General features: G+C 40.4%; 1 protein-coding gene across 2 annotated transcripts in view; it reads right to left on the bottom strand.

The window, feature by feature from the left end:
* LOC115156913 (receptor-type tyrosine-protein phosphatase N2) overlaps window positions 1-15,919 on the bottom strand; it is a 142,441-nt gene that overhangs the window by 29,163 nt on the left and 97,359 nt on the right. For both annotated transcript variants that reach the window (XM_029704735.1, XM_029704736.1), the window contains one exon: window positions 67-279. In XM_029704735.1, the coding sequence (XP_029560595.1) occupies window positions 67-279 (213 nt within the window). The remainder of the gene's footprint in view (window positions 1-66; window positions 280-15,919) is intronic.

Here is a 15,919-nt window from a genome sequence, read left to right as displayed (position 1 = left end):
TGACCAGATCCATAGGGATAGGGTACCAATTATAGACTGACTAACGTCTGATATATATTCTCCTACTTGATAGGTGGAGGTAGCATCGCTGCCTGTGTCTGTTCCCAGGTTGGTGAGCTTCTCCTTGAGCTTGTGGTGAGAGTGGTGTCGGAGGCAGTAGACCACGATGGAGGCCAGCAGCACAGCCACGATACACAGGATAGACACCACTGTCAGGATCAGGAACTTGGTGGACTCGGCCGTGCTGTACTTGGTGGGAATCTGGTTGATCTGGCTTCTCTGTAGGAGAGCGTGAGGGAAAGAGAGAGAGAGAGAGAGAGAGAGAGAGAGGTGGAGAAAGAGGGAGGAAGGTAGGGAATGAGGGAGAGGGAGAGAGAGAAAGGGATGAGTGAGAAAGAGAGAGGGTGGGGGGGAGAAAGAGGGAGGAAGGTAGGGAATGAGGGGGAGGGAGAGAGAGAGAAAGGGATGAGTGAGAAAGAGAGAGGGTGGGGGGGAGAAAGAGGGAGGAAGGTAGGGAATGAGGGGGAGGGAGAGAGAGAGAAACGGATGAGTGAGAAAGAGAGAGAGAGGGGGAGAAAGAGGGAGGGTGGGGGGGGAGAAAGAGAGAGGGTGGGGGGGGAGAAAGAGGGAGAGAGAAGATTACACATGATATAATGGTGACGTTATGTTTTCAGACTTCATACATTTTCCTGATGCATTAGATACAACGAGCCAGTGATCTACAATTGTACATGTTTTGGTTGGACATATTCAAGTAGGCATATAGTTGCAGATAAAATATCTGATCATCAAGTGTTTTTGTTCCATCATATGTGTCCAATAGTGCACGGAACACATCAACTCCCCAAAATGTAGATTATTAAGGAATATACTGAATAAAATAACATATATTTAGAATGTATTAACCAAACCACTGTTAGCTTCACCTGACACAGTAGTTTTCCTGCCGTATTTTCCTATGACATCATTACAAACAGTAGGACTTTTGACTAGTAGCCAATGACTTGTCGAGTACCTACAACCTGTCAAGCATTTCATCACTGCCAAACACGTATCTAAAGCAAACTTTACGATTCATTTAGCCTACTTCATTTTACACAGTACATTGCTAGGAAGAAATCCCACTATATACACAGAGTCCTAAATTCAAACACCATATAAACCTATACCCAAGTAGGCTACATAGGGAAAAAGCACTACATGTACTAAAACATATTAAAGAAGGGAAATTCATTATGTTGTTCATTAAAAGCAGACCATCTTACTGCTACATGGAGTTCATTTCAGAGGCCAGTGATCTGGGATAATGGTCGTGTTCCATTCTACCCGGAGTATGTCCCAAATGGCACCCTGATCCCTTTATGGTGCACTACTTTTGTGACAAGGGCCCATAGGGAATAGGGTGCCATTTGGGATACAACCCGGCCACGGTGAATCAACAATAGCCTGATAATTCTCTCTCATTAGAGACAGCATAAATGATGTTAGCAACAATACGGAGCAGGGGGGACGAGTGAAGAGACGAGAGCTGCAAATTGCAATCCCAACTACCAGATCAACAATTCCCCTTTTTTTACAGAATGATCAAAAATAAATAGTGAAAAAGGCTTGGCTGCTTGGCTCTCTGTTGCTTGCTTCAAGACAGGAATAATTAGCAAACCATTTTTTTTTCTTATTATTTTTTACATCCTCTTTGTAGTGTTACAAAAAAAATGCATTTTACAACCCCCCTCTCTCACACCATTATGAATGCCTGACTAGGCTATTCATGATCTTGTTCTAATAGTCATTTTATGCTATGTATTCAGCCTGCCACATTCTATTTTCTACCCTGTCTTACATTGCAGAAATGCAAGGCCCTCATTTAAAGTTCAGGCTCATTTTATCTCTGCATCATAAAGACCAAGCAAGAAAATATTGGTGGAACGTGTGTCAGTCCGTGGCAGGCCAGGGGTCATAGGGATTAGGGCCAGTCTGCATCCCAGTTAAATGGAAATGTGTGTTTAAAAAAAAGGCTGTGACGGCATCCCAAATCACACCCTATTCCCTATGAGCACTACTTTTGACTAGGGCTTTGGTCAAAATAGTGCACTGTATAGGGAATAGGGTGTGATTTGGGACACATATTGTGAGATGGGCCCTGCTTGGGCCTGCCTGCCTGTCACAGACATGTAAGCCCCTAGGAGGTGGAAGGTTGGAAGGGAAGGGGTGGCCACTGAATGCTGCACAAGGATTGTTCTGGAATGCCTTGTGTTGTGAGGCTGTGAGACAGGGTACCCCGCCACTACAGTGAACGGTATGGATCTATTCCCCCTGATTTCATTCATAGCTGGCTGTATTCAGCACCTTAAAAGAATGGATTCAGAAAGCTCTACAAAGGGAGACAACAGTTGCCCAATGCTTTGTGTGGTCCAATTTGCCTGGGAGTATTAAGCTCTACTGTAAAGGCTGGTTGCATGGTAATGTGATTGTGTTAAAAGGAAACAGTAGGAAACTCTCCTCTCTATCAGTCTCACTGAGGCCCTCAGTGCTATGATGAAAAATAGCATTTCTCAGTCTAAAAAAGATGACATTCTTTTCTGAAGATTCAATTGTAAAAGATTGTAAACATTGTGTTTCCACTGACCTCTCAGTCTCAGGGAGAGAAAAAAAGAATGTAACCCTCTGATGCATCTTACAGAAATATTACTAAATTACCTGAGTGGAATGTTTATTGTAGACACTCACTAATAATACATTTCAACTGCATGACACACTTGCTTTGATTCCAATAATCTTCTGCAAAATATAGTTTTCCACTGACCCCCACCCAAAAAAAATATATATAATAATTTCATTATTTTGTCAAATTAAATTTCATAGAGAAGGATCAATGGCATCTTGCTTGGATAGTAATGGCCATACTTAGTTTCCAAACTGTTACTGTTCACTCATCCCTCACTGGACAGATGCTTATGCTGCCCTCTCTATTGATTCAAACAAATGTAGCCTGACTTCAACTGCTTGCCGTTAAATCACATCTATGAAAAATGAGGAGCTAAGATTCTGATTGTGGTGCAGAACCACAGAACCAGATGCTGTGGCATAGAAAACATATAGAATAATTGAAAAGCAAAAAGCTTGTTGAGGGAGAATGTTCGAAGTAAATATGTGTATAGTGTGCGTGATTATTATCTGAAGGCCTTCATTTTTTTATGCATTTACAAAAAAAAATCCCACAACAAGAGAATGTTTGACCTTTTCTTTGGTACAGTATAAAGGAAGCATAAAATAGATATTACCAGGCAGGCCAGCCAGACAGACAAAAAGGCAGAATCTTCTCTTCAGTATTGCAGCTCCAGGGCCTTCCTTTCTGCCTCTCTCTCCAAAGGCTTAGCACTTTCAATCAAATGACATGGCAACATCTTGATGCACAGAGGGCTGTGTAAGATTAAATCCCATTATATATGGAAAGAAATGCCAAAAAAATTGCATTTCTTAATTATGTTTGGTGATACAAAAATAGATACAAATATGTGCCAATAAAAATCATTATAAAATAGTTTCTGAAATTGACACACATTTCCTTGAAAAAAAATGTGGTATGAAGACAAACCTCTAATGTTTTACATAATATGAATCACTTAGGTTACTGTTGGGTTTTTAACTTACACTTGCCTAGCTCAATTTTAGGCCAAAAATATTTTGTTTCAACCCTATTTAACGCACGCAAAAAAAAACTATGATTAAGCTGAAAATATGGTCTCAGATAGCAAAGGGGAAGGGGGTTCCTTTCATGCCGAGAGGTCTATTGTCCATCTGTCCTGAAGCAATTGTACTTGCAAATTTCAATTTCACATAGGCAAACGTGATCTGACATACCCAGCTCCTCAGCATGCATTGGAGAAAAGCATTAGCATAGCCGTCAAGGATGGATGCTGCACACTCTGGGGTCAAGCTTTTCATTTCAACACATACCAGATGTAGGTGAGTCTGCCCAAAACAACACTGATTCTCCTGAGAGAAACAATAGTTTATAGGCTACAATAATTTGAAGAAAGAGAGAGGGGAAACTTAATGATCTGAGGGTTGTCGAAATTAAAAACCATGCAGAATGTATGCAGATGCACTTGTTCAAATGTATGTATTATTGCTGTAAAATTGTCAGCATATAAAAGACAAGTGTATTTCTCATACAGTCCATAGGTTATACAGGTTTACAGTATGATGAGAGAAAACTGTTAATTAAGCAAGGTCTGAATTCTGTTCTATAGCGGGACATACAAAATAAAGTCACTAAAAGTCTTGAATTCCATGGGCTTAAAAACATGGATTTATTTTCACCGTTATTTCACCTTTATTTTAACAGGGAGTCATATTGAAACCCAGGTCTCTTCTTCTCTCTTATAAAATTAGAGACCCCTCCAAGTAAATCTCATCCAGCCCTTATAGTTTTTAAATTCTAGTATGTGAACTAGAAGGCATAGAAAGAGGGCTTGAGTTGAGGGATGTTGGTTGGCTTGGTGAGGGGGTATGAAAGATCAGTGAGGCTACCTTAGACAAAAGGCAGATGGATTTCTACAGCTCTGGCTTATTCTAAATCATTGAATAAAGGTCAGGGGGAGAGAGGCGTCTAACTATTGTTCCCAGCCAGCTACTTGTGAGAAAACAATGATCTCTCCCTAACCTCGGATAATACAATGCCTTTGAAAAGTTCACCCCCATTTACAAAACCTTTCAGCAAACAGGCATGCACACACACACTTTTCAAGAGAACAATTTAACGATTCAAGACTGTATAAATTGTTAACACAATTTACCACACAATATCAATCATATTATTTATATATATATATATATATATATATACACACACATATATACATACATACACACACACACACATACATACATACACACACACACACACACACATATATATACATATATACATATATGTATATATATACATATATATATATACACATACACACACACACATATATATATACATATACATATATATATATATATATATATATACATACACACACACATATATATACATATACATATATACATATATATATATACACACACACATATATATAGGCCTACTCTAGTGGAAGTTGTTTCCATTCTATTCAGTTCTTTGGATCTCAGTCTGGCAAACTGGCAAACATAGATAGCCTATAACTTTTATATGTACACTCAAATTGTGATGCATGATGGTCCTCCAAATGAATGATTTGTATACACCATTAAAACAAGTAAATTCTCCATATAAATGACAACATGAAGTGCCACTATTGCAGGCATAATAACTGTTCTATAGTTCAATAAGGTCTGTTCACTTCAATATATCAGAATACCACACAATAAATAGACTAGATAACCAAAAATAACCACCCCAAAATGACATTTTTGAACAGTTTTGATTCAAATATAAAAGACTGTCTAGGCTACAGACATATGCACTGAGTTGACCCCTGGCAACAGTGAGCCGTCAATCTTCTTAATGCGTAAACTCCAGGTAGGCTACATGGTGCACCGCGCATTAACTTCAGATTGCGATAGAAGAGTGGTCAACATAGGTCGAAAATGTGAGCGAAATAAATAACAAATACGAGCCTACTGAATGTATATTTCAGGTTATGGTTAATTAATATATACTGATACCAACAGAGGATTAGGCATGGTCACCATATGAAATACAACGTCGTCATGCGTAATGCGCAATTATCCAAAAATACCAATATGTTAATAGATAAGCATATGAACTCAAAACACAATCAAAATAATCTTATCCAAGTCCATTTGGATGATTATCACCAATAGACCACATGCACTTGCTGAACATGATATATCTCGAGATAGAGAGAAGTGAAGCCAAGTGGTGTTGCAATAATGCGTCGCCTAATCTTATACGAGTAGTTACCCAAATTCATGTTGAGATGTTACAGAGATTCCTTGAGCTTCAGCTATTCCCTATTCCATCCGAGAGCACACACGACACGGCAGCCGCTGCATAGACACCAGCAGCGGCGGTAACATCAGCGTGAATGACTCCTCTCACTTCGTTCTTTCGTCTTTCAAAAGTTCACAGTCTCTCTCTTCTATTCAACTCAGCCGTGACAAAGGCGCACGGCAGCGGTTGCCCTGAACGGTAAGCCTTCTCCTCAAATGAGGTGAAAGCTTGGAGAAAAATAAAATACACGAATAGCGTATTTTTTCCTCGACAAACTCTTCAGAGAAACCTCAACCATATCCGCACGCTACTCCCGCGGAAAGGAGTGGCGGAGATGTGTGTGGGTGATGATTTATTCGCTTTGGACAAAGTAGGGGATCGAGCCCCTCCTTATATTCAGCGGCCCTCGGGTCCCTGTCTGTACCACATGTCACATCCAATGGTTGCTATGGTGATGCCTCCACATGTTGCCGACTGTGTAGCGAAAGCTTGAGGAGAGCTCAGAGCTGGCTGTTGAAAAGCTTGTCGGGAATATGAATGGACCCTGCGCTTGCCTGTTTGGGTTTCTTATCTTATGGAATAGCCTAACTAGGATCTCTATATTTATTTTGTTTCTTTCTTGGATATTCAATTATTGGAAATAAATGGGTTGAACCAGATATATATATATATATATATATATTTTTATTTCCCATGGGTTGAGAATCATCCTTTAGCTGTTCAACTGTAGGCTATAGCTTATTCTGTACATGTTATCCCCAGATTTACAGTAAGCCTACTATGCTACTTAACTGTAGCCTACCTTATCATTCACCTGTAAAAAAATATATATTTCCATCATTAAAAGTAAAACTTGACAACCATTATTCACTCCTGCTGTCTTATGCCAGTCCTGCTGACACAAAACGATGTATCTGATTTTGGTATTGCATGTGCCAGCCTTGACCATGCACTGCAGTAGTGACTCACAATGTCCTATCCTCAAAATACCTAGGTATGTAGAGAGAGGGAGCAGAGACTTATTTCGCTACAGTACACACAGGGACAAACATCCCTCCAAAAACCAATCAACACATACTGCTAATTAGTTATTATCACAGAAAGGGCTGATCCTATGGAGGGCAACAGCTGCAGAAAACATGGGGGAAGGAAGGCTGGGTGGCTGGGTCTGAGAAACCAGGAGGGGGGGGCACGTGGATCAGAGGGGAGAGAAAGGGTTAAAGAACGTCACAAATGGCACCCTTTTCCCTACACATTGCACTACTTTTGACCTCTGGTAAAATGTTGTGCACTATATAGGGAAAAGGGTGTCATTTGGGACACAGCCTTAGAACAGGAGGGAAGGAGATCCTGTCTAATGCAGACGACAAGTCTTGGTAGGACTCTTCAGTTTATCTTTCTATTCAGGCCCAACTCCTCCTGTGTTGGTCCATTGTTCTCCTGTGTGACAGCTGGAGGTGACAGGCTCAGCACAGGGACAAAACCGGGCGCTTTCACTCTGCACCAGGCTGCAATCGGACAAACAGAAAGGACGCCACAGCCAGCTACAGCTTACAGCTCCAATATCTCATTTCCCCCTTAGCAGCATGCAAACGCTTTCCATTAGGATAGGCTGGCTAGCCCAGGGTTTTTCTCCCTCTAAGCAGCATCTTAAAACGCTAAAGTAAGAAGAGCATATGTGGTGGATTAAACAGAGTTAAAAAGGCAAAAATATATTGGAATTTATGAATGTATATTTATTTACTATCCAATAGCTTCCTCTCCGACTGAGGTACCTAAAGCGGTAAGTTCCCTGACCTCTCGTGTCCATGATGCTACGGCAATACGTTTTTTTTTCACATTTCCATTTGTTTGAGCCTAACCAGTGAAATGAGAGACTGTGCACCAAGACTAATATCCTTCAATGGGAAAACTAGGTTTCAGTCTAACTTCTTTTGCCAAGCTGACAGCACAAATTCAGTAGCGGACCACCAAACTAATCTGTCCACCTTTTAGACACCACTCATTTCCCATCCCCCACAACCCCCTGTGTCTCTTGGTATTACGATCAAAACAAACGTGCAACGCAAAAGCCTGGATGTGTCTCAAATGGTACCCTATTCCCTATATAGTGCACTACTTTTGACCAGGGCCCACAGCTAACCTTAATGACACCTGCAAGATAGGCTACAGTACATTATTACGCATGAATAACATCTGGCCAGTGGCCTCCACATCCTCTCTCTGCTGCTGACAAACCAACTGTGACGAGGCATTTCATATGGGCAGAGAGGCTCTATAGCGATAGTGAAAAGGCTTGGACACAGAGAGAATAAGCAAGCTAAGGAAGCCTTTTTTCTCTGGAGTCCGGGTGCTTCTTCACGCTGCTCAATTTTCCACCTTGTGAAGTGAGCTTAGGTAGGTGTGTGCCTGCATCCCAAATGGTGCCCTATTCCCTATATATAGTGCACTACTTTTGTGAGCCCTGGTTAAAAGTAGTGCTCTATATAGGACACAGCGAGCCATTTGGGATACAGACACACCTACCTAAGCTCACTTCACAAGGTGGAAAATTACATGACAAGCAAGCCCACATAACCAGTGTGTGTGTGTGTGTGTGTGTGTGTGTGTGTGTGTGTGTGTGTGTGTGTGTGTGTGTGTGTGTGTGTGTGTGTGTGTGTGTGCTGGAGAGACTGGCTGGGTTCAGGCTCAGTCTGCAGTCTGACAGGTGTCTCCAGGACTTCAACCCAAATAGAGCATTTCATGCTGTGTGCTTGATTTCACAACCCAGGTCACATAGACCTTGGTTTCTCACATAATCATTCCTTTTAAAAAGAGGGTTAATAAAGGTAGGCTTTAATTTACATCTGAAAACATACTCTATCCTTTCAATTTTGATCATCACTTTGCAGAAGAGAATAAAATAACAGGGCCACCTTGGAATAATAGTTATTTTCTCACAATTAATTCGCAAATAAAGAATCAAATGATCATGAATGATCAATTCTTACACAGTCACACCCTTTATTCCATGGTTATAAGCATCAATTGTTTCCAGAATGTAGGATTGAAATGAATAGGAAGAACAGTGAGCACTTGAGAGTGTAGTAGTAGTAGTAGTAGTAGTAGTAGTAGTGGTAGTAGTAGTAGTAGTAGTAGTAGTAGTAGTAGTAGTGGTAGTGGTAGTAGTAGAAGTAGCAGTGGTAGTAGTATTAGTAGTAGTAGTGGTAGTAGTAGAAGTAGCAGTGGTAGTGGTAGTGGTAGAAGTAGCAGTGGTAGTAGTATTAGTAGTGGTAGTAGTAGTAGTAGTAGTAGTAGTAGTAGTGGTGGTAGTGTTAGTAGTGTTAGTGGTCGTAGTATTAGTGGTACTGGTAGTGGTAGTAGTGGAAGTAGTAGTAGTGGTAGTGGTGGTAGGAGTAGTAGTAGTAGTGGTAGTGGTAGTAGTAGTAGTAGTGGTAGTAGGAGTAGTAGTGGTAGTGGTGGTAGTGGTTGTAGTAGTGGTGGTAGTGGTAGTAGTTGTAGTGGTAGTAGTAGTAGTAGTGGTAGTAGTGGTAGTGGTAGTAGTAGTAGTAGTGGTAGTAGTAGTAGTAGTTGTAGGGGTAGTAGTAGTGGTAGTAGTGGTACTGGTAGTAGTGGTAGTAGTAGTAGTAGTAGTGGTAGTGGTAGTAGTAGTAGTGGTGGTAGTTGTAGAGGTAGTGGTAGTGGTGGTAGTTGTAGCGGTAGTAGTAGTGTTAGTAGTAGTAGTGGTAGTAGTGGTAGTGGTAGTAGTGGTGGTAGTAGTAGTAATGGTAGTAGAAGTAGTAGTGGTAAAATAAGTAGTGGTAGAAGTATTAGTGGTAGAAGTAGTAGTGGTAGTAGTGGTGGTAGTAGTAGTAGTGGTAGTAGTAGTAGTGGTAGTGGTGGTAGTAATGGTAGTAGTAGTAGTTGTAGTAGTAGTAGTAGAATAAGTAGTGGTAGAAGTATTCGTGGTAGAAGTATTTGTGGTAATAGTAGTAGTAGTGGTAGTAGTAGTGGTAGTAGCAGTAGTAGTAGTAGTAGTAGTAGTAGTAGAAGTAGCAGTAGTAGTAGGAGTAGCAGTAGTATTAGTAATGGTAGTAGTAGTGGTAGTGGTAGTGGTAGTAGTGGAAGTAGTAGTAGTGGTAGTAGTAGTAGTGGTAGTAGTGGTAGTAGTAGCAGTGGTGGTAGTAGTAGTAGTAGTGGTGGTAGTGGAAGTAGTAGTAGTGGTACTGGTATTGGTAGTAGTGGTAGTGGTAGGAGTGGTAGCGGTAGGAGTGGTAGTGGTAGTAGTAGTAGTAGTAGTAGTGGTAGTAGTAGTAGTGGTAGTAGTAGTAATAGTAAGAGTGGTGGTGGTAGTAGTAGTAGTAGTGGTAGTAGTAGTGGTAGTGGTAGAGGTGGTAGTAGTAGTGCTAGTGGTAGTAATAGTAGTGGTAGTAGTAGTGGTAGTGGTAGTAGTAGTAGTAATGGTAGTAGAAGTATTAATGGTAAAAGTAGTAGTGGTAGTAGTAATGGTAGAAGTAGAAGTGGTAGTAGTAGTGGTAGAACTAGTAATGGTAGTAGTAGTGGTAGTAGAAGTAGTAGTAGAAGTAGTAGTCGTAGTGGTAGTAATGGTAGTATTGGCAGAAGAAGTAGTTGTATTAGTGGTAGAAGTAGTAGTAGAGGTGGTAGTAGTAGTAGTGGTAGTAGTAGTAGTAGTGGTAGTAGTGGTAGTAGTAGTAATAGTAGTAGTGGTAGTAGTAGTAATAGTACTAGTGGTAGTAGTAGTGGCAGTAGTAGTGGTAGTAGAAGTAGTAGTGGTAGTAATGATAGTAGAAGTAGTAGTGGTAGTAATGATAGTAGAAGTAATAGTGGTAGTAGAAGTAGTTGTAGTAGTAGTGGTAGTAATGATAGTAGAAGTAGTAGTGGTAAAATAAGTAGTGGTAGAAGTATTAGTGGTAGAAGTAGTAGTGGTAGTAGTAGTAGTGGTAGTAATGGTAGTAGTAGTAGTAGTAGTAGTAGTAGTAGTAGTAGTAGTAGTAGTAGTAGTAGTAGTAGTGGTGGAATAAGTAGTGGTAGAAGTATTCGTGGTAGACAAATTTGTGGTAGTAGTGGTAGTGGTAGTGGTAGTAGTAGTAGTAGTAGTGGTAGAAGTAGTAATGGTAGTAGAAGTAGTATTGGTAGAATAAGTAGTGGTAGAACTAGTAATGGTAGTAGTAGTGGTAGAACTAGTAATGGTAGTAGTAGAAGTAGTAGTGGTGGAATAAGTAGTGGTAGAAGTATTAGTGGTAGAAGTAGTAGTAGAAGTAGTAGTCGTAGTGGTAGTAATGGTAGTATTGGCAGAAGAAGTAGTTGTATTAGTGGTAGAAGTAGTAGTGGTAGTAGTGGTGGTAGTAGTAGTAGTGGTAGTAGTAGTAGTAGTGGTAGTAGTGGTAGTAGTAGTAATAGTAGTAGTGGTAGTAGTAGTAATAGTACTAGTGGTAGTAGTAGTGGCAGTAGTAGTGGTAGTAGAAGTAGTAGTGGTAGTAATGATAGTAGAAGTAGTAGTGGTAGTAATGATAGTAGAAGTAATAGTGGTAGTAGAAGTAGTTGTAGTAGTAGTGGTAGTAATGATAGTAGAAGTAGTAGTGGTAAAAGTATTAGTGGTAGAAGTAGTAGTGGTGGTAGTAGTAGTAGTAGTAGTGGTAGTAATGGTAGTAGTAATAGTAGTAGTAGAAGTATTCGTGGTAGAAGTATTTGTGGTAGTAGTGGTAGTGGTAGTGGTAGTAGTAGTGGTAGAAGTAGTAATGGTAGTAGAAGTAGTATTGGTAGAATAAGTAGTGGTAGAACTAGTAATGGTAGTAGTAGAAGTAGTAGTGGTGGAATAAGTAGTGGTAGAAGTATTAGTGGTAGAAGTAGTAGTAGAAGTAGTAGTCGTAGTGGTAGTAATGGTAGTATTGGCAGAAGAAGTAGTTGTATTAGTGGTAGAAGTAGTAGTGGTAGTAGTGGTGGTAGTAGTAGTAGTGGTAGTAGTAGTAGTAGTGGTAGTAGTGGTAGTAGTAGTAATAGTAGTAGTGAAGTAGTAGTAATAGTACTAGTGGTAGTAGTAGTGGCAGTAGTAGTGGTAGTAGTGGTGGTAGTAGTAGTAGTGGTAGTAGTAGTAGTAGTGGTAGTAGTGGTAGTAGTAGTAATAGTAGTAGTGAAGTAGTAGTAATAGTACTAGTGGTAGTAGTAGTGGCAGTAGTAGTGGTAGTAGAAGTAGTAGTGGCAGTAGTAGTGGTAGTAGAAGTAGTAGTGGCAGTAGTAGTGGTAGTAGAAGTAGTAGTGGTAGTAGTAGTAGTAGTGGTAGTAGTAGTAGTAGTGGTAGTAGTGGTAGTAGTAGTAATAGTAGTAGTGGTAGTAGTAGTAATAGTACTAGTGGTAGTAGTAGTGGCAGTAGTAGTGGTAGTAGAAGTAGTAGTGGTAGTAATGATAGTAGAAGTAGTAGTGGTAGTAATGATAGTAGAAGTAATAGTGGTAGTAGAAGTAGTTGTAGTAGTAGTGGTAGTAATGATAGTAGAAGTAGTAGTGGCAGTAGTAGTGGTAGTAGAAGTAGTAGTGGTAGTAATGATAGTAGAAGTAGTAGTGGTAGTAATGATAGTAGAAGTAATAGTGGTAGTAGAAGTAGTTGTAGTAGTAGTGGTAGTAGAAGTAGTAGTGGTAAAATAAGTAGTGGTAGAAGTATTAGTGGTAGAAGTAGTAGTGGTAGTAGTAGTAGTAGTAGTAGTAGTAGTAGTAGTAGTAGTGGTAGTAATGGTAGTAGTAGTAGTAGTAGTAGTGGTGGAATAAGTAGTGGTAGAAGTATTCGTGGTAGAAGTATTTGTGGTAGTAGTGGTAGTGGTAGTAGTAGTGGTAGAAGTAGTAATGGTAGTAGAAGTAGTATTGGTAGAATAAGTAGTGGTAGAAGTATTAGTGGTAGAAGTAGTAGTGGTAGTAGAAGTGGTAGAAGTAGTAGTAAAAGTAGTATTACTGGTAGTAATGGTAATAGTAGTAGTAGTAGTATTGGTGGAAGAAGTAGTGGTATTAGTGGTAGAAGTAGAAGTGATAGAAATAGTAGTAGTGGTAGTACCAGATGTAAAAAAAAAAAAAAAAGCGTATAATTGTGGGGGACCTTATTGTTATCACAATCCCCTCAGTCTGCCTCGAACAAAAAGAGACAATTCATTTTAGAGGCTTTGAGGCATTCTCCCTGTCTGAGACTGATTCGTGATGAAGGTGATTGCTGTGGAGGCAGACAGACGTGACGCATTGAGCTTGAAGAGTCAGCTGCCGCTCCTATTGATGGCAGGGAGAAAAGAGAAAAGAAAGGTTGTTTTGATGCCCAGGGAAGAAAAAAATGTCTCTGTGTATTCACAGACAAAGAGAGAGAGAGAGAGAGAGAGAGAGCTCCTCAAAATGCCATTGCTTTCTTGGCCAGGTGGCTGGTACAATCAGAGGGAATTGGTCAAGAAAGCGTTGTGGCAGAACCAAACTGCAGCCAAAGGTCTTCGGTAACTCCAACACAAATAATATACAGCATCTATTTTCTATTCTACGTCTATTCTATGTCTTGTCAATTCTATTCGACGCATCTACAGTAAGGTTATTTCAACATTCTTATTGATGTTGTCCAATGGAAATGTAATTATATGTATTGTATAAAGCACAACACAATTTTGCTACAGCCTTTGAAATATTGTGATGAATCATTAATAGCATCTACACAGTACATTCAGCAACTGTAGTTACATTCTTCACTAGATAAAAATGCCTGCAGCCCTCTTTAACTCTGCATTACCAAACACAGGCCAAAATAGAATGGGGGCATTTCACTCAAATAAACAAACCTATGAATAATACATATGTGTTGTGGTATTGTATGAATTATGTGTGTGCGTGAGTGAGAGAGAGACAACACTGCTAATGTTCTCACTGTCACACATTCATTTCCGCACAAACAACAGCATGCATTGAGCCTCCAAAGCTCATTTCCAACAGCAGCCTATCCTACTGTATGTAATCACCAATATTCCTCTAAGATGAGCTTGTTAAAAGCGTCTTCCTCATTATTCTCGAGCTAAAAGCCCATTCGTTAGCTTGCAGCACAGTTGAAAGCCAACAACATGCCGGTGATCAAGGTGAAAGGTACGCCTGTCACCGCCCATCTTATCCTTCGGATTGAATCCCCCACACATCCGTTACTGCCACGTTTGTGTGTGAGGGGTGGTGTGTGTGTTTTGTGTGGGGTGGTGTGTGTGTGTGTGGTGGTGGGGGGGGGTTGTGTGTATGTGTGTGTGGGAGTGCATGCTCTATGTTGAAAAGCTTTATGTACGGTATGAACACAATTCAAATTCTGAAAAGAGTTGCTTGTTGGGAGGAGACGTTTTCACTCCCAAGTGTCTTTTGACTGAATACATGAGTATCTGCCGGAGTGAACGGAGAAACTTTGAAAGGAATTGAGCACCATGTTCAATGCATATCCATTATCCTCTGAACGTGATGGCTCTCTATGTGGATACATTTCACTAGCATAATGTTAGAGGTGGCTAGCCGGGGATGTGCTGTGCTGTTGTCAGTGGGGTGGCCTGTAACAGCTGTTAGTCATATATTGTATACAGGACCCAAGGAGAAATTATGCTATTCTATTCTAAACGTGAGAGTCTCAGTGAAATACAGGAAGGAATACAATAACTCTCAAATTAAGCTAAAATATAATTCAACTTACAGAAACAAAGAGGAAAAGAAATAATGATTTCTTATATACAATGTATAATTGAGAGAATGCCAAGAGTGTGCAAAGCTGTCATCAAGGCAAAGGGTGGCTATTTGAAGAATCTCAAATATAAAATATATTTTGATTTGTTTAACACTTTTTTGGTTACTACATGATTCCATATGTGTTATTTCATAGTGTTGATGTCTTTACTATTATTCTACAATGTAGAAAATAGTAAAAATAAAGAAAAACTCTTGAATGAGTAGGTGTTCTAAAACTTTTGACCGGTAGTGTATGCCATTTAGCAGACGCTTTTATCCAAAGCGACTTACAGTCACGCTTGCATACATTTTACGTATGGATGGTCCCACGAATCGAAACCCACTATTCTGGCATTGCAAGTGGCAAAGCCATGCTCTACCAACTGAGCTACAGAGAACTCCTTAACTGTCTCGCACTGTAACCGAGATAGGATAGGCCACCTCTTAGTACAGACATGTATCCATCAACTGACCCTCATAGTGTCATTAATGCAGTGTGCATGTCGCTGCCGTTGTCTTATTAGCCACATTAGGTGCAGAAGAAAACCACCAACTGGGTGAGTATTATGCACTAATGACCTGAGAGCACTAGTAACAAAATTGCCTCCTACACTACACAGCCAGAGGGAAACACTGTTGCACGTTTTTCGCAACAATTTTGTCGCCATTTATCAAAGTCCTTTTGGTTTTTTTAAACACTATGAGACAGGGGGGGAGGTCATATTTTTCACAACGGAAGGGGGAAAAAATAGAAACCACTAAAAGCTTGCATAATTATTCATCATTAGACGCACCCCCTCTGGACCAGGCCCATGTTATTGTCATGACAACAATACCCCCCTCACCCCCACCCCCTGGGGCCCCTACCAACCCCACCCACCCCACCCCTCAAACACCAATTTGACCCACCCTCAAATCAAAATGTCTTCGAGGCAAGCAGCTTATGGATGCTTTCCAAATGGCTCTGTATTTACATTTCAGTCATTTAGCAGACGCTCTTATCCAGAGTGACTTACAGGAGCAATTAGGGTTAAGTGCCTTGCTCAAGGTCCCATCAACCTTGGCGATTCGAAACAGCAACCTTTTGGTTACCGGCCCAAAACTCTTAACCACTAGGCTACCTGCACTATGTAGCGGTTATGGGCATTGGGCCGGTAACCAAAAGGTCGCTGGTTCGAATCACAGAGCCGACAAGGTGAAACATCTGTTGATGTTCCCTTGAGCAAGGTACTTAACCCTAATTGCTCCTGTAAGAAGCTCTGGATA

The sequence above is a fragment of the Salmo trutta genome, chromosome 21, assembly GCF_901001165.1.
Source record: "Salmo trutta chromosome 21, fSalTru1.1, whole genome shotgun sequence".
Taxonomy (NCBI): domain Eukaryota; kingdom Metazoa; phylum Chordata; class Actinopteri; order Salmoniformes; family Salmonidae; genus Salmo; species Salmo trutta.
Note: the sequence above shows the minus strand (reverse complement) of the source record. Positions and strands in the feature narration are given on the sequence as shown.